Source organism: Furipterus horrens, unplaced genomic scaffold (genome assembly GCF_987537825.1).
Source record: "Furipterus horrens unplaced genomic scaffold, mFurHor1.1.pri manual_scaffold_3, whole genome shotgun sequence".
Lineage (NCBI taxonomy): Eukaryota > Metazoa > Chordata > Mammalia > Chiroptera > Furipteridae > Furipterus > Furipterus horrens.
Window position 1 is genome coordinate 25,904,656 of NW_028327173.1, and position 18,231 is coordinate 25,922,886.

Below are 18,231 nucleotides of genomic sequence, written 5' to 3' on the forward strand. Positions count from 1 at the left end.
GGAGGGGTAAATGCTAGGATAAAGGGCAAAGATGTGCCAGGACCTGGGGGCCTTTCTTTTCTGCCTTCTGCGGCTGGATTCCTTTTTGACGTTCCATGGGAAGAGGGCCCAAACGCTACCGGCGCAGGAGGTGCCATGGCAGGGCTGTGCTGCCTGCCTGAGGCTTCAGGAGGCCTCCTGCACTGCTGGATGTTTCTTTTGTTATTTGCTTGCGTTCTGTGCCTGTGTTGGGGGGTTCTGCCATTGACCCAGGAGGCTGTCTCTGCCCCTTGCTGCCTGCAGGTTGAGTGAGATTCCCGGAACGCAGGAGGACCCACGGTGTCCAGTCATTTAGGCCACCTCACTGATTCCATACAGCTCCGTGTGCAGGTGTTTCCCCTGCGGGAAAGTCCTCGGTCTCCTGCCCTCCATGGACGCTAGAGCTACAGTGTGAGCCAGTTACTTGGGCTGAATATGGGGCCTGCAGGGAGGCTGATAGCTAAAGGCATGCAACATCGAGGCTCTGATGGGGCTGCGGGGTGGTGGGCCATGTGTAGCAGATGGTTCTGGGAAGTGAGTTTGGCCTGGTTGAGGGAAGGCTGCCCAGTCTGACTGGTGGAGTCCAGCTGGCCCCAGGGTGATTGTTTCCTCTCAGATCGCTCTGCTAGCTAAACTGACTGGGAACACCGACTTTTGGTACCACCGCCCCCACTCCCCATGCTGTGCCCCTTATTCCTACAGCCCTTGGAATGAGCAAATGCACATTTTTTCTAATGCCTGTTGTGTTTTGTGCATGGTGCCAGCCAGTTTTACATTTGCTAATTTCACTGTGTTTTTAAAATATCCTCTAAGATTAAATACTACCCCCACTTTGCAGATGAGGAATCTGAGTCTCAGAGAGGTGAAGTGACTTGCCCCAGATCACACCAATTGTAAGTGGCCAAATCAGAATTTATACCTAGGTCTGTCGTGCTTCAAGTTTAGGGCTCTTTCTGATATGTCTGCCAGAGACAGAATGGGAGGGATAGAGAATTTCTGCCTATTATAGCTCATGCCTGCCATTGAGATCTTGCTTTAGCTTTTTGAAAATACTTCCCATCTGTTGCCCTATTTTATCCTTATAACATTCTTGGGAGGTAAGTAGAACAGGAATGTAATAATAAATGCTGCTTATTGGACACTGGAAGTGCACTGTTAAGTGCTCTACCTGCACGATCTCATTTATTCCTTGCAAAAAACCCTGTCAGGTTAGGAGCTATTATCATCCCCATTATATAGATGAGGATGCTGAGGCTCGAAGAGGTTAAATGGCTTCCCCAGGGTCACACAGCTATTCCCTCACTTATCACGGGTATTACGTTCTAGACCCCCCCGCGATAGGTGAAAATCTGCGAAGTAAGAACCTTACATTTATTTTAGTATTTATATATATTTTAAGGCTTTATAAACCTTTCCCACACACTTATAAACCGTTCCCAGTCCCTTATTAACCTTTTCCACACTTTTATAAACACTACTTATGTTCTTAAACATATTCTACACTCTTAAACCTACATAATTTAACAACATACCTATACAGTACCACAAAATCCCGCGATACAGTGAAAAATCCACGATAAATAATTAAATATAATATTTTAAAAATCCCGCGTTACAGTGAGGCGGCGATAAGTGAACCGCGATATAGAGAGGGACTGCTGTAAATGGTGAGGCAGAATTTAATCTGCATCTTTCCATCTGTTGGACCTGTAAGTTTAATCCTGCAAATGTACCAAGTAACAATCATAGTGGTTGGTTACTCATAACAGGAGCTACCTTTTACACATATTTTAAGATTTATAGGCATCTTCACACATATTACCTCATTTGATTTACCCAAAACCCCGTGAATTAGTATTGCCATATATTATCATCATTCCCATTTTCCAGATGAAGAAACTGAGGTTTAGAGACATGAAATCAGTGGCAGAACCAAAACGGGAACCTCTCTTCCTCCCAAGTCCCAGCGTTCCTTATCTCATCCCTTCGGTCTGTTAACAATGCACTCCTCTCTCCTCCAGATCACTTCTCCCTGGGCCCCCAGGCCCTCCTACTGCAGCCCCTACCTGGGCGATGTCTTCCTCGGATGAAGAAACGCTCAGTGAGCGGTCCTGCCGAAGCGAACGGTCATGTCGGAGCGAGCGGTCTTACAGGAGCGAGCGGTCAGGGAGTCTGTCTCCCTGTCCCCCAGGAGACACCTTACCCTGGAACCTGCCACTGCATGAGCAGAAAAAGCGAAAAAGCCAGGATTCCGTATTGGACCCTGCGGAGCGTGCTGTGGTCAGAGTTGCTGGTAAGAGAGGCCCCGGGTGAGCTGGGTGCTCTGGGCGCTTGGGGAGAATGGGCCAGTGTGCACTGGCTGGGCGGGCATTTGAGGGATCGAACTCAGGGCTCTCTGACAATCCAGCTGGAATCAAATTTGTTACTATTACCATTGAAAAGATGACAAAGAAACATTAAAGAAAAAAATTTGAAAGAGGATAATCTGCCACCCCAATCCTTCTGTGCTAATGTGAGGCCTGTTTTCATTTTTGCAACCTCTTCCCAGCCTCTGTCCTCATGCAGGTCTGTGTTCCATGCAGTTGCCTTCATGGCTTATGGACTATTCTAGATCTGACTTTCCCCTTGCTTGTATATCAGTAAGATTTTTCCATATTACAGCTTAGGCTTTATAGTTCCCATTTTTAAAGATTGTGTAATATTTCATGATTTTAAAAGTCCTACTCATTTTTCACTTCTTTTTTTTTTTTTTACCATAGTAGACAATGCTGCAGTGAACATCTTTATGAATAATAACACTTGACTTCTGTTATTTCCTTGGAGAGAGCAATTCCACTCACATTGCTTTCTAAAAGTGTGTATACACCCTTTCTGCAGTGCGAGGGCTGGGGGGCTTCCTCCTCCTGTGGTGGGCTTCTTTGCCAAGCAGCAGAGCAGTGCAGTGCAGTGGTTATGGGCACAGGCTTTGGAGTCAGAGGGGCGACCGCTAGACTGTGGCCCTGCCCGTGACCAGCTGTGTGACTCCGGGCGGGCGAGTCTCTTATCCTGGCTGAGCCTCCCTTTCCCCATCTTAAGAATGCTTCCTGGGCAGGGCTGCCTGAGGATTAGAGGAGATAATGTATGTAAAGCTCTCGGAGTGTTTTTTGGCTCAGTGAAGAACTCTGTGAAGTTCTCTGCTGCTTCCAGAGCTGCTTCTGTGGGCTGTGTTCAGCCTCTCAGCAGGCGTCGGTGCCAGAGTGCAGACAGAAAGACAGACAAAGCAGTGCCTGCAGCTAATTCAGTGACATGACTCACTGAGACCTGTCCTGCTTTTGTGTCTCTCAAATAATGCCCCTGTCTCCCTCTGCGTTGTCATCCCTTGCCTGGACATGCCACCCACCTTCTAGTTCTTCCAGGCTTGCCCGCCTTCCTCCACATGACTAACACAGTATTCTGTTTTAAAATGCAAACCCCATCCAGTCACTCAGCTGCTTAGAGACCTTCTTTGGCTTATGATGGCCTGTGAAATAAAGGCTACAGCATAAAGACCCATTAACATCAGGCCTTAGTTTGCCTCTTCAGCTTCACCTTGTACCCCCAAGCACCCTGCCGCCTTGACCCCAGATATGTGCATCTTGCAGGATCAGACTTCCACGCTCTAACTTCTCTGCAAGGTGCTGGGAACATCCCCTCCTCTTTTAAGTGCCACCTCCTCTGTTCCTAATGCCTCAGTGGTATCCAAAGCTCCCTCCTCCGCTCTCGTATTCATACTTATCTCTTCTTTGTGTTCCCTCGCACAGTATAGCGGTTATCCCAAAGGGTGCCTGGCACTCCTGCTGGACTGTTTTTTGTTTATGTTTCTACCCCAGCGACTTGCACAGGGCCTTGTGCATGTTGGAGACCAATCAGTATTGAATGACTGAATGAATGCAAGGAGTGTTTAGGGGGAAATATGTGACAGATTGTGACCCAGGGGCAGGCAGTGGGCTGTAATGGCAAGCTAGATATTCTGTGGGCTCCAGGAATCAGGGAAGGATTTTAGAGGGGGTGAGCTGCAAGGCAGGACACCTGGAGGACAGGCTGGAGAGTTTGCACTCCTTCTGGTGGGCAGCAGGGAGCCCTTGCAGGGGGGACTCTTCATTCTTCTCAAGACCTTTGAGTTTTTAGAGCTGTCGGTAGAGTGCAGGAAGGGCTTTGTTAGTCCCCAGGCTTGAAGGGCCACGGCCACAACCGAGGGGCGTCTGGACTCACATACCCCTCATTCTCCGGAAGGTGTCAGAGTGGAAGCCTCCTCCCTTTCTTGTACCCTCTAGCCCTCTCCGCCATCACACATGCACATTTATAGATTCCTTTGTGATGATTTCCTCTTCCAGTCTTCTCGGGAGAGCCGTACAGGATGATTTGCCTGCTGTTTAACAGTCTGAGTCTAGAACAGAAGTGGGGTTTAATGAACTCAAGCGGGTCTAATGCCCAGGCAGAGCCCCTGAGGATGCTGCTGGGTCACCTGAGCAAAGGGGTGGGAGGCGCTGTGCTGTGTTCCAGCATCCATGCTGATCTTCTTTACATCCTAACACTGCCAATGTGCTGAGGGGAGGGGGCTGCGCCAGAGAATGGGGAGGCTGCCATGGTTAAAAATAACTTGTGTGATGCGTCTGGGCGTATTTCCTTAGCAGGAGAGAAGAGAGGCAGCAGAGGAGGGGGACTGCTACTTCAGGGCCTGGGTGCAATCTTCCTATGATTTTAGAACATCGTGGGGGTTCTAGTAATTAAACTAGCAGGCTTACTTTTCAGGGAATCTTTCCAATGAGGAGCAGAGTGGCGTGTCTGGGAGACCCTGGGTGCACTGAGGCTGTCGGAAGCTAGAATTTTCATTCTGGGAGGAAAGGAAGTCAGTCTCACACTGGAAGCCAGCTGTGGCCTGTTCAGTTTTCTCCTCTCCATGGGTCTAGGTTATGAAGCCAAGTGGCGGTCTCTGAATCAGTTTCACCAAACAGAGACCTCCCCCTTCTCTGACCCCTTTGGTGTCCTCAGTTGGTCTCAGGGCTTTGCGTATGTTTGAGACGCCTGACGGGGAACCCCTGCTGATCACATGTGTCAGAGTGGCAAGGCCTGTCAGGGCTGAGAAAGCTGCTGATCTCAGTGTACAAAGTCAAAGCAGGTTTGAGGGACTCCATGCCCACTGTAAGCTGCCTCTTTCCATCCTCATCCTGCCCTTCATTTTCTCTCTTTCCTTTGCCAGACCCATGTTCAACTCCCTGAGCCCAGCCACATTGAAACGGAACAACAGTCATAAATGCAAATGCCTTGTTTCTTTGATCAGGATTATGGTTTACATAGAGATTTCATAATAACTCTGTGTTAGTTAGGACACGTGTTAGGATCTGAGGCCTAGAGGGTTTAAGGGACTGCCTGTAGTCACATAGACTGGTGGACCCAGATCTTCTAACTCCAGGTGTGTTGCTGTTTTCATTTTCTTAGGCAATACCTGGCAACCAGGCCAGCATGAATCTTCTGCAGGTGACAGTATAAGTATTTGACTTGGGTCCTGGCTGGATATTTAAGATGGTTAGAGCATCCTCCCGATACACCAAGGTTGTAGGTTCTACCCCTGGTCAGGGCACATACAAGAATCAACCAATTAATGCATAAATAAGTGGAACAACAAATTGATCTCTCTACCTGCCCCCCCCCCTAAAAATCAGTAAAAACAAACAAATAAATAAATAGTTGACTTAGCTGAGAGACCTTCTGTTCACTTCTGGGAGAGGTTTCAAGATCCTGGCCTGCAGAAAAAGACAGAGATGAGGGCCTAGGACACTTGGCCTCTTCCTCTCTGGCTCTCTGTCAGCAAACAACTCATTGGTGGGGAGTATCAGAAGAATTGGGGAGCTAGGGAATTACTCTAGCAAGGAGCTCAGTCTCACAGAGTAGGAAAGGGGAGAGGAAGGAAGACTATATATACCCTTGGGACTTGTGGGGAGTTGGGGAAAAACAAGGTGCAGGACTGTGTCACATGGTTGTATACTGCATAACTGTAGGGGGAGCCGTTCATACTTGTCATTTTAGATTTGTGTATTTATTATGACATGTTGCCTGCAGGTGGCAGTAAAGTGTCTGGAAGAGGGGATCATGTTTGGGATAGGGGCTGGGCTGGGTGCAGGAGGGATTCACCACCCACCTATCAATCACGTATTCATCCAGCTAGCATCACATATTCAGCGGCTTCCTTGTTCTTGGCATTGATATTCAAAGATGGCTGAAAGATGTGGTCCCTTCTTCGTGGAACACAGTCTAGCTGAGAGGGCAGAGGGAAGAAAATAATTGCATTCCTGTGTGTATTGTGAAAGGGGGGGGGCACAGTGACTCAGGGCAAAGGACTGGCCTCCTACTTAACAATTAGAAAGTGTCTGTAGGATTAATTCTTAGGAGCCCCTCAGCAGGTGCTGGAGGAATCATCATTCCCTAATATCTACTCCAATGTGGCCTCCCCCAGGAAGCCTTCTCTGATTTCTCTAGTCACATGGCAGTTGTGTCTCTACCCAACCCTTTTTTCATTTGTTCTTATATTAAAGTTCATTGTTTCCAGGTACGTTTCCCCCTCCAGATCTGGACCTCACTGTATTCAGGAGTTCCCACCGTATGCTTCCTGGTTTTCCCTGAGGATCTCATTCTGAGCATAGGCTCTAGAATCTGGAGGCTCAGTGAGGGCTGTGAAATGCAGCTCGGATGCTGCTATGTGCTCCTGCTTTCAGAGCCTAAGAGCAGCTGCTGCAGTCACTCAAGGGCCTTTCGGGGGTGCATAACCCTGAGCATGCGTGTCTGGTCAGAGGTCAGAGCCTGCTCCTCTGTACCCATGCAGCTCTCCTCTAGGGTGGAAGCTGTGAGAAGGAACCTCTCTGCTCATTCATTCATTCACTCAGTTTTTTAAAAAATGGATTTAGCTCCAGCTATGTGCCAGGTACCGTGGAGACAACTGGATCTTGAGTAAGAAAACTTGGGCAAATGGCTTCACTTTTTCAAGCCTCAGTTTCCTTATTTCTAAAAGAAAGATGAGGACATCTGTTTCAAATGATCTTTGAATGAAAGTCTGTTACTGCACTTAGCAGTGTCATTCTTTGTAACTTCCCTGGGTAACTAGAAGAAGCAGTGGAGACCCCAGGAAGGCAACAATTTCCCAGGCAAGCGAGGAAGAGGCTCCAGGCCTCTTAGTTTCATCCCTTTCTTTTGTTCACTCCAGGGTTCTGTCAGAGAGCAGAAGGAAGTGTTTTTTTGTTTGTTTGTTTGTTTGTTTTTTCTCGCCAAGCCGTGGTGGGAAGAAGGGAACACAGCTGTGGGAAGTGGGGCTCTAAAAACAATTCCATTGGAAACCCTTACTGTTGAGCAGACAACCTTCCTTGCCCTGAAGCTATTTGAGTTCTGCACTTGAGGGGGCTCTCTCCTTCCCAGCTTCTCTGCTTCATGGAGGTATCCTTAGAGTCCCTCGCCCTGTCCTGGAGCTTGATTTCAGTAGCAGAGAGACGAGCAGGAGAAAGTTTCCGGAAAGTGGGGCAGAATGAATTGTAGCTACACACCACCAGCTCAGCTCCAGCTCAGCTCCAGCTCAGCTCTAGCTCTTTGAAAATAAATCTGGGTCACAGTAGCTGGAGGGATGGAAAATGACCACGTGGGCAGACTTCTGGGCAGGCAGCAAAAAAGACAGCCAAGCTGCCTTCTCTCTGAGACTCAGGGTCCCTGTGGGACCCCAGCTGATGAGGGAAGGTGGTTGCGCATTGCAAAGTGCTACCTTTATGCTGTCTGTAGATGTCCCATGGTGTTTTCCTAGTGACTTCCCAGCTGATGCAGAGAAAGGTTTGGAATGGCAGTCTGACTCATACCTTTCTGTTTGGGAGCAGGCAAGGACTGAGGTTAGGAATGTGGAGGAAGGACTGGTTAATGTGGGAACTACAGAAGGCTATTATTTCTGTCCTATGGGATTTGAGATTAGATGCCACCAGAGGAGCTGACAATGCAACAGGATCTAGGGCTACAGTTCTCTTTTATTTCAGCAGCCTTTCCCCTGGGGAAGGGTCTGTGAACACACCTGAGTGTGCGTATTAGTAACCCATCGTCACCCAAGTACTGTCCTGAGCCTGGCCAGTTGCTGCGGCTAGGACCTGCTGTGGTGTAGCCCTGGGTCTGCCTATTGCCACCTCTCAGGTGGAACCAGCCAACTTCCTGGCTCTGCCTTGGCCCTCCTACAGGAGCAGAACTGGTGCTCTTAGCTGGAATCTACCCCCATCTCCTGCAACCGCAGACTTAGGATGCTGCTGCAGGGAAGGTCTGGGAGCCTCTGTAACCAGAAGAGTGATTATGGGATTATGGACTTAAGTTTTTGTCCTCAGTTAGGCCTCACTCATCCCTGCCCTGGAAGGTACCAGGCTTTTGACTTGTGGTCAAGGGGAGGATTCTGCCTGGAACCTTAGGGTGTGTGTCTCTTTGGCTATGTCCTTCCCTCTTTATTCCCTCCTTTATTCATTTACTTGCTTGCTCACTCTTCCATTCATTCACTGAAGGTGATGACTTGGGGAGTCATTGGAAGTCCCAGTTCCATCATTTGCCATTTGAGTGACTCTGCGAAGTTAGTAACTTCAGTGAGCTGTGGTTCCTCATGGTTAAAGTAGGGGATCAAGGGTGGATTAAATTAGATTGTGGAAGTGAGGTGCTTGGCCCAGTGCCTGCCCTGCAGTTAGCCTTCGGTTCATATTAGCTATTATCATTAATATCATTCATTCACTTATACACTTGTTTACTAATTGACAAATGTGTTGATTCATCCCTTTGCTCATTTATTGATCATGTATTCGCTCATTTAACTAAAATTCCTAGGACTGCTTTGTGCAAGGCTTAGCCTGGGCTGTAAAACCCAGCTTCTGCCTTTGAAGGTGGCTAGAGTACTGTTTGAGCTGCATACATGTCCAGCCCAAAGAGTTATGAGGAAGTTCTGCGGAGAAGAGCTTCCCCTACTCCTACCCCCACTTCTGCTTAGAGCAATGATAGCACCTGACTGGGAGTTGGAAAACAAACAGGAATTTACCAGGACAACCTGGAAAGAGAGGGCATGTCCCTGTTGGCTTCTTTCTATTCTTGCTCTCCTTTCTTTGGCCTCAGTAGAAAGGAAGGAAGGGAAATGAAGGGAGAATAGCTGGTGGGAGTTAAGAATTAAAGAATCCAGACGGTGGTTTTGGGAGTTGAACTCTGGACTCAGTCCAGGAGCTCCTGAGAGCTGATGCCAGCTGGGGTTGCCTCATAAATAATAGCTGGAAAAGCTACTGTGTATTGAGCCCTAGATTTGTGCCAGCCATTTTACATATATCATTTAATCCTCACAAACCCTGGGAGATAGTTGCTATTCTCCCTGTTTTACAGAAAAATTAAGGAACTTGTCTGAGGCCGTACAGTAAGCAGAGTGGAGCTGGAGTCAGCACTGCTGACTGTGCAAAGGCGCCCCCTGAAACACAACGTGTGCAAATGCCCTTTGCAGTTGTTCATTGCTGTGACTCCTGTTGGCCTAATTCCAAATCCCCTGCATTCTTCAGAACATTTCAAACAGATACTAAAGGGGTGAGAATAGTATCATGAACCTCCTTCACCTGGATTCAAGAATTATTAATTCATAGCCAATCCTATTTGATTCACACACCCCACTTCTGCCTCCCCAGTTACATAAACAGAGGTTCCAGTAGTCACATACTTTCACTTCCTAAACTTTTAAATTAGTATACCACATTTCCCTAGTAATCAAAAATCTATTGATTTATCGGCTTGCTAGTCATATCTGAAGAATGGAATTAGACGCCGGGGGGGGGGGGGCAACTAGACCGCTGGAGAGGTTTTACAGCTCTTTAAAACATTGCACAGGACCAGACAAGAAGTTCTTAAAAATGATACCAGAGCATTAGAAGCAGCCAGAATAAAGATAAATGAAAAATTTAGAAGTAATAGAAGTGAAACTTCTCCTAAGAAAATAAAAGAGCTAATAAAAATAGGTTTTGATGTGGAACTGTTACTCAGAACATCTGTTATATAAGGTATTCACACAGACCACAATACACTGAAACTGGTCCCTAGGAAAGACCTTCTTATGGATAATGTGCCGTATTGTGATGCACCAACTCAGAAGCAATTAATGTTCGAGGATGAAATCAAGTCTTCGATTTTTAATTTTAAAATATGTAATTGTGGCACAAGTCCTGAAAATGCAGTTATTCTGAACTGGCATATCGAAAATGACTGAATTAAAGCTAGTTTTATAATTAAATTTCCCATTAAAAGGACATTGCTGAAAACTGCAGGCCATAACTAAGTATTTCTAAAGAACATAAGATAAGACATTTCATTTTCATTGAAAATCAAACTTTATAAAGTGAAATAAATGCTTAGGGAGGTCTGTCATATTTACTCTCTTTGATGAGTATTTTGGTCTTACCATAATTGAGAATGAAATGTTTTGACAAATTGATGGACTTTCTTCCCATGTGAAATGAAACTATAAGTTTAAAATTATTGCATTAAAGTGATGTTTAGTATAAAACACAATAAACTGGTTGAAATATCACAGTGTGTGCCAACTCTCTGGAGAAGGTAGCCTTTGTTTCCTAAAGCACTGAAATTATTTTTGTAGCTAACAAATAACACAGTTTCTTTTTGGAATAGAGAGTATCTCCGTGTTCCTATAAAGACACTTTTTAAATCAGTTTTCTGGAGATAAATGATAAAAATATCAAAATCACCTAAGATCACTGTGGAATAAAGAAATCTTAATTTTTAAAAGAAATAGTGGCCTTTAGTCAAATTATATAATGTAACCTTCATAGAATTAGCTGTACTTAGATCACAGCTAGACTCTGTTGTGAAAATGTAATATATAGCTGCATCCTCTTCATTTTAAGCAGTAAAACTTAAATGGCTTTTCTTCTTCCACATGCCCCATCCCAGAGGAGATTGGAATATTACAAAACTGCTTGGCATTCTACCATCTAATGGTAGGAACTATAAACTTGTATTTAATACTCTTCTTGTTTCTCTTTTGAGTATCTTTACAACTCTGTTTTTCTCTCATTCTCTATCAGTTCTCCCATTCAGTGATGATGACACAGGGTTCTTAGTTTTTACAAGATCCTCAATGCTTTGTTTTTTGGCAAACATATTGGTATATCCATACTGGATATAAAATTTATACTTAAAAATAATTTTAGGAAATCAAAACATTATCAAAATTATTTAGATGTAGTACACTTAACATTAAACCAGAGACTGCCCTTAATGCTTCCTAATACTTTTGAACAGATTAGTTAGTAGTCTGTGAAATGGATTATACATGTCAAAAGATTTGATATATAACTTTTCACCTCCCATGTATATTTCTTATTATGTATATGGAAATTATACCTACATAAAAATTAAATACATATATATTTCTGTATACTAAAAAAAAAAAAGATGGAATCAGTCACACTTGACCCATTTCCCAGAAGCATCATGAAGAGTTCCGCCGCTCCCAAACACCAGGGCCCCAGGAGTAGTGTGCCCTTTCAGTGTTCTGGTCCTTCCAGCTTTGACATTCATGCCCTACCCCCAGAACGCAGGGTCAGAGCTAGGTTAGATCCTGAATTTGAATTGTCACCCTGCCAGAGTGATTGAGGACAGTACTCTGGAAATGGATTTCGAGGATTCAGTCTCCAGAGATTGAAGTTGAGATGCAATAGGATTGAGGTCTTTAAGATCATAGAGAGAAAAATTCTGTTCTTATGAGAGGGACCTGTCCCCCAGGCCTGCACTGAACTGTCCACACAACTCTGATCTTGAGAGCTGCAGCCACCACTCTCTAAAGCTTCTCTGGGATTTGTGCTCAGTTTCCAGACTGCCTGTCACCACCCCTGCAGAGGTTTCTATCCTGAGGTAGTATTGGATGGGGAGATGTTATTTTAAGTCGAGGGGAGCTTCCTAGGTAAGGAACCACACCTCCTAATTTGGGGAACACCCCCAGTTCCCCAAGGAGTGCAGACTGCCTGCAACCCTGTTTGGTGGGAACCTCAGAAGCTCCACACAGGCGGAGACCCTTTCCTGCACCAGAGCAGGAAGGGAGATTGGGTGGGGTTGAGTGAGCTGAGCAGGATTCACTTTAGCCTGATTCTTTCCTAAGAGAAGGTAGAATGGATACATTCATAGAGAGGCTGGGAGAAGGCAGAGGGGCCAGTACCTTTTCTGTTATTATGTTCCAATTGCCAGGCTTTGTGCTGAGCATCTTACATAGTTTAATTGGCCTAATCCTCAAAACAACTTTAGGGTTCAGATATGCTACAGTAGAGGAAACAAAAACTCAGAGAATTTTTGCTCAAGGTCTCCCAGCCAGTAAGGGACCGAGCTGGGAATGGCACTAGCTCTGCCTAGAGCAACCCACTGCCTCCCCCGTTACAAGGAACAGTAGTTTAATAATAGCTAACATCTGTGTAGCACTTCAAGGTTCACGGAGTGCCTTAACACCTATTATCTCCACTGTGCCTTGGAAGCCCCGGCTGGTGAGGCATTCCACGCCCTCTTGAGACAGCTGCCTATCAGGGGTCCAGCCTGTGCTCATTCCCCCCAGTAAGGATTGGAGATTCTTTGGCATTGGCTCTCACCAGCCAGGGGAGAAGGCTTTGGGAGTGGCTAAGGTGGAGAGACTTGGCCAGTTGCTATGGTAACCCAAATGGCTGAGTAACCATGTTGAGGGTTGCTATGGTGACAGGGTGCTGGGCTGCAGGGTGGCAGGGATCGTGTCTTCCTGGGTGGCTGGCACCATCCCGGCCTCTTAAATTAGTGATGTTGCACTTTCTCAACAGAAGAGGGCAGCACAATAATGGACAAAGGCTTCCTACTCTAGAGCAGATTTGGGAACTTGAGGCAAAACTTAAGGTTTCCAGCAGCTGGGCTGAAAGGGAGCTTTGGTTGGTGTGGCCAGAGCTGGAGTCTTCAAGGCTGGTGGGGCTGGGCTTGGACACAGGTCTCTGGAGACTAGAACTAGAGGATTTTCTTCCAAGAGTTGGCCAAAGGATAGGGCTTGGGGCAGCCCCTTCAGTATCTGGCTCCAGCTACTATTGGGAAATATAAAAGGCACAGGAGACAGCTTATCCTTGCAAGGAGCAACAAAGAGAACACACACACACACACACACACACACACACACACACACACCCCCTACTAGCAAATAATTTATTTATAAAGCATCAATTAATACATGTAAAATAATGCAGCATGAGCCAAGCTGAAGAAGTAATAAATGCTGGGAGTAAACCTTCTAGAGGTTGGAGAAGGAGCATTGGCAGGAGAGATAATTTTGCACTTCTTTCTTTCGTCTTTGCACATGAAGTGCCCTCAGTTCTGGTGGCCACTGACTTGTATTCTTAACTGTCTTTTAAAAAAAAATTAGATATGTAGAGAGAAACATCAACTTGTTGTTCCATTTATTTATACATTCATTTGTTGATTCTGACCGTGGAGCAAACCCACAACCTTAATGCACCATCAGGACAATTCCCTAACCAACTGAGCTACCCAGCTCGGACTAGTCTTGGTTGTCTTGAATCATAGATCTAGCATACGTCCCCCCTGCCCCACCCCCACATGTGTCCTCAGTGAGGCATTCATGCCTTCAGCAAATACTTATTAAACATCTACTATGTGCAAAGCATTGTGTTAAGCTCTATGATAAAAAAAAAAGATGAAATGGATGTTTGTAATTCAGAAAACTAGTGAACCTGGAATTTAAGGAGGCAGAGATACAGACACCCACAATATCTGTTGCTCCAGGAATAGGGGAACAAAAATGTGTTTGGACTTTGAGAAGAACTTCTACTTGGGTTGATTAAAAATAACTTCAAATCCTATAGGGTACGCTTTGAAGATGGGTGGGATTTAAGTAAGTGGAATTGGGGAGCGGAGTACATTCCAGGCAAAGGCTCAGAGTTTGATTGTAGGAGAAGTTGCATATAAGAGTATCATGAGAAGTAAGCTTATAAAGGAAGGTAGATGTCCAAAGTGTGAAGGACTTGGAATGCCAGGCATAGATAAAAGATGCTGTCAGAGAGAAGCATACCTACTTTCTTCTTAAATACCCTAGCCTTCTAGCTAGTTAGAAGCCACAGGCAGCTGAGTGTTTTAGGGTCATCTGATTCACTCATTCATGCATTTAATAAAAATTTGAAATATATTTAATGAGTGTCCTATATGTGCCAGGTGATTTACTAGTTGCTAAGAATCCTGTGGTGAACAAGACAGACATCTCTAGCCCCCAGGAAGCTGATGATAACTTCAGGGGCGAATGGATATTACGAAAGGGGTGCAGAGGGGGCAGGAGAACCTACTAATCTGGGGTGTGGTGGTGGGGAGGAGACCAAGGCAAGCTTCCCTGTGGGAATGTCAGCAGAGGGGTGGGAGTTTGAATTTGAGGAGTGGAGAGAAATTGACAGTGGCTGGGCCTTAGGGAGAGGGACACTTGAAAAGGATTAAGTCGGCGAGGACAGCATGGAAAAATAGGGCTTTATTTACTTGTATTATGTTTTCCCTCCACTAGATGCCCTTCTGAGTACATCCTGCCTTCTTCTGCAACAACCCCCCCACCCCCACCCCCGGCCCCGTCTGTTCCGCCCCCCCACCCCAACTTTGCAGCCTCCTTAGAAATGCAACAGCAGTCTCACCGTCAGGAGCAGAGGAAGATCATAGACCATAAGAAGCAAGCCTCAGAGCTGTCCCAGTTGGGTGGTCAGGCTATAAATTTAGACTGTTCCTTGGAAAAAATTGAAAACCTCCCCTTCACAGGCTTCCTTCTTCCCATTCCACCAGAAGCTGCTTTGTTCCTTTATCCTTGTAAAATGTTCTCTGTATAAAATAGGAACATCAGCCAAACATGTGGGCTTCCCCCTTTCCATTCATTAGGAGAATTCATTACTTCAAAACCTCATGGGAGTATTTAAATGCAAATCTTGTCAAGAAAGCTGCTTGAGTCTGAGAAGTCCCCTAGCCACAATGCAAACCAGAACTTTCTTCCTTGATCACTCAGTTTCTTAATAGGAATCTCAACCCCTTTGCCTTCTCCCCGCCAAACCTCTCAGATTCCCAGAACAGACTAGCTTTCCCTTCTTTGCCGCTTTCCTTTCTTTGTCGTTGTCTTTCCTCACCTCTGGGGAGTGTCAGTCACAATTCTTGAAGGATCTGCTCACAAAGTGGCACTTGTAGCAGCCCCAGGAGGGGATGGGGAGGCTTTTCTATTACTGTGATGACAATGAGGAATAGAGGTCTGTTTGGGGGTGAGGGTGGAGGCGTATGTATGTGTGCTTGTGTCTGGGCCTTCTTAGCCTACTGGTATAAAATAATATGGGAAATGCAGATGACTCAGCACGGATACAGTCAAGATTCCCCAGAGTTAGCATTTCTATCTTTTCTGCTGTTTATGAAAAATGTGCTTATGCCATCTACCACCAACTCCTTCATCCTGCATTTTCTACTAAAAGCCTTTTCTTTATTAAAAAAAAAAAAAAAAGGAAGCTTCAAGTTTATTCACCTCCTTTTCTAAAACCAAACTCATTAGCAGTCGACACCAAACTGTGAATTAGCTTTTTTTAAGCATAAAAGAATTAACCTGGAAGGAAATGAGCATTTGTCTGAGACCCTCCCTGTCTGCCTCTTGCAGGCCCTCTCCTGTGTGATCTCTATGCCTGGACCTTGGGCGGGCCAGCAAAACTTGATGGAAAAAGATATGATTAATGACTTGCTCATGCTTTCTGATCATGGTGTGATGAGGAAGCCACCAGTGTGCGCCTATTAGTGTAAAGCATAATTTCTTCTTCCTGTGGTTAATGTGCTGAGCATTGACTGAATCCTTGGCACTTGTCACAGCATACAAAGATGCAGGCCTTGGCCCCAGGAGTAAGAAGCTGCTCTTTAAAAATCTTGAGAATGGGAACTAGAATGGAAGGAAGCCCAAGTCCCAATTTTGGCTGCTCCATGTTCCATGAATTCTTCCCTTTACTTGCTGATATGCTGCTGTTGTAAGATTAGCCAGTCTAACCTTTCACCCACCACCACCTCTCCACCCTCTGAGAAATCACGGTAACAGACTTAGTGAAGCTGGGGAGGATGATCGCTGGCTTGCCGTAGCTGGGGGGGAAAACATCACTGCGTTTCCCCCAGTTTCTCATTCACAGCTCTTGGACCCAGCGCTGCCTACAGAATGCCTGTGAGTGCTGGGCTGAGGGATCCACAGCTGAATGGGGGACCAGAGGATGTTGGGAACCACCTCCTCAAAATGGTCCCAAATAAACCCCATCCGTATTTATCAGCTTTTCTTCACTCGCCTGTCCCCTGACCACCGGCTTGGCTTCCCTCTTTCTTCCCTGACCAGTCGAGGCCCCAGAATCCCTTTCTTTGTTCGTGAACAGTCCTGGTTCAGTGTCAGGTTCCCACATTTCTCGCTTTTGAGCTACGTCTGTTTCAATGGCTGTCACAGTATAATGATCCTGCTGGTGGCTCCTCTTTGTCACCCCCCCCCCCGTGCCGTCAGAATCCAGTTTTCATGCCTTCCTCAACGGCCGTTTCTCGGCCTCTGGCGGCTCCTCCTTGGCCTGGCTGGCTTCGTGGTGCCCGGCCTGCCCACTCGTTGCGAATTCGGTTTCTTCCGTTCCTGGAAGCCCCTTTGTCCCTGGGATTCTTTGTGGGCCCAGGGTTGCCTTCGGCCTCCCGCGGCAGCCCGTCGGGTCTCGCCCCGGCCTCACTCGGACCGCGGCCGGCCCCGGGATCTGAGCCCCTAGGTCTTCTGCTCCCTCTCTCCCTTCCCTTGTTCCTCCAGGTCCTTCTGCAGCAGCGACACAGGCCCAGCCCGGCTGCTCTCCAGCCCGGGGCTCCCGCCTTTGTCCCAGCTCCGGGGGGAGGTCGGCGCTGAGTGGGGTCGCCAGCCCCGGCCGTGGAGTCGGCCCCGGGGTCTCCCCGCCGCGGCGGCCCGCCCAGCCTTTCATCCTGACGCGCGTGGGGCCTCCCACCCGGCCGGACGCCGCCGAATACCGCCGCCCCCTCGGCTGGGCCCGCGTCCCTGCCGCGCGCAGGTCTGCGGCCACGGGGGTGGGGGTGGGCCCTGTGGGCGGCCTGGCCGCAGCGCGAGGGCGGGGGACGCGCCGGCGGCGGAGGTGGAGGAGGCGGTGGAGGCGGCGGAGGCGGCGGAGCGAGGGGCGGGGAACGGGCAGGGCCGGGCGCTCCTGACAGGAGGAGCCGCCGCGGCCGCCGCCACGCCGGGGCGGGCTGAAGGAGGAGCGGAGCTAAGGGGTGGGGAGACGGAAACGCGAGCCGGGACCGGCGGGGTGCGAGCGGGCTGAGGAGCGGAGCGCGACGGACCGCCAGGCCGGGCGAGGCGGGCGGAGAGCAGGGAGCGAGGGCGCCGCCGCCGCCCCCCAGGCGCACAAAGGGCCGAGTCTGGGGCCGCCGCCGCCGCCTGATCGCGCGGGCCTGGAACCGGCGTCGGCCGGGGCCCCGGGAGAGCGCGGCGCCGGGCGGCCATGGCTGGCTACGTGCCGGGTCAGCAGCCGGCCAACCGCAGCCAGGAGAAGGAGTTCGTGCAGGCGTACGAGGATGTGCTGGAGCGTTACAAAGGTGCGGCGGGGGCCGGGCCGGGCCGGGTCGGGCCGGGATGCGGCCGGGGCACTGGCCGGGAGCCCGAGCCCGCGAGCCGGCGCGCGGTGGCCTTCCGAGTCCGCTGCAGGTGGGGTGGCCGGGTGGGGTCGCGCCCACCCCGGCGCTGGGGCCGGCCCCCGAGCTGCTGTTTCTTGGGGCCACTTTATTTATAGAATTGGGGCAAGCCTCTGGAACCCTCGCCTCCAAACGACAGCGCTTCCCACAGCACTAGCTACATTATTTGCCGGTTATCTGGCCCAGCTGGAAGGAGGCGAGACCCGGAGCCGGCTCGGGAGCCCTCCTGCGGTGGGGAGTGGCCGGGGGGGGGGCGAGTGGGGCGGGGGGCGGGATCCACCCGCCCTGCGCCCCGGCGGGTCTTCCTCGGACCTCTGCGTGCCCGCCGAGGAGCCCTCGCCCCTTTTGTCTCCCTGAGACTCCCGTCAGTCGCGTGGCAGCCGAGGCTGTGAGCCCCCTCGGTGTCTTTGGGGCCGGCGTCCGTGAATGTGCAGTTTTGGTGGCTGGCCTCCCCCCACCCCCACGCCCCGGGGGCTTGGAGCC

At 48.5% G+C, this 18,231-nt stretch overlaps 1 protein-coding gene, 1 long non-coding RNA gene and 1 pseudogene across 2 annotated transcripts in view; all 3 read left to right on the plus strand.

Moving 5' to 3' along the window:
• The first annotated feature begins 297 nt into the window (after positions 1-297).
• LOC150014650 (uncharacterized) lies at positions 298-2,321 on the plus strand. The gene is made up of 3 exons (XR_016509677.1): positions 298-429; positions 857-911; positions 2,040-2,321. It is a non-coding gene; the product is annotated as an uncharacterized LOC150014650 (long non-coding RNA).
• A 4,487-nt stretch (positions 2,322-6,808) lies between these two features.
• LOC150014651 (complex III assembly factor LYRM7 pseudogene) lies at positions 6,809-10,270 on the plus strand (annotated as a pseudogene).
• A 7,272-nt stretch (positions 10,271-17,542) lies between these two features.
• Positions 17,543-18,231, plus strand: part of MACF1 (microtubule actin crosslinking factor 1) — a 311,616-nt gene continuing 310,927 nt past the window's right edge. Inside the window, exon 1 of the mRNA XM_090269163.1 lies at positions 17,543-17,652. Within this exon, the coding sequence (XP_090125289.1) occupies positions 17,559-17,652 (94 nt within the window). The 5' untranslated portion in view covers positions 17,543-17,558. The remainder of the gene's footprint in view (positions 17,653-18,231) is intronic.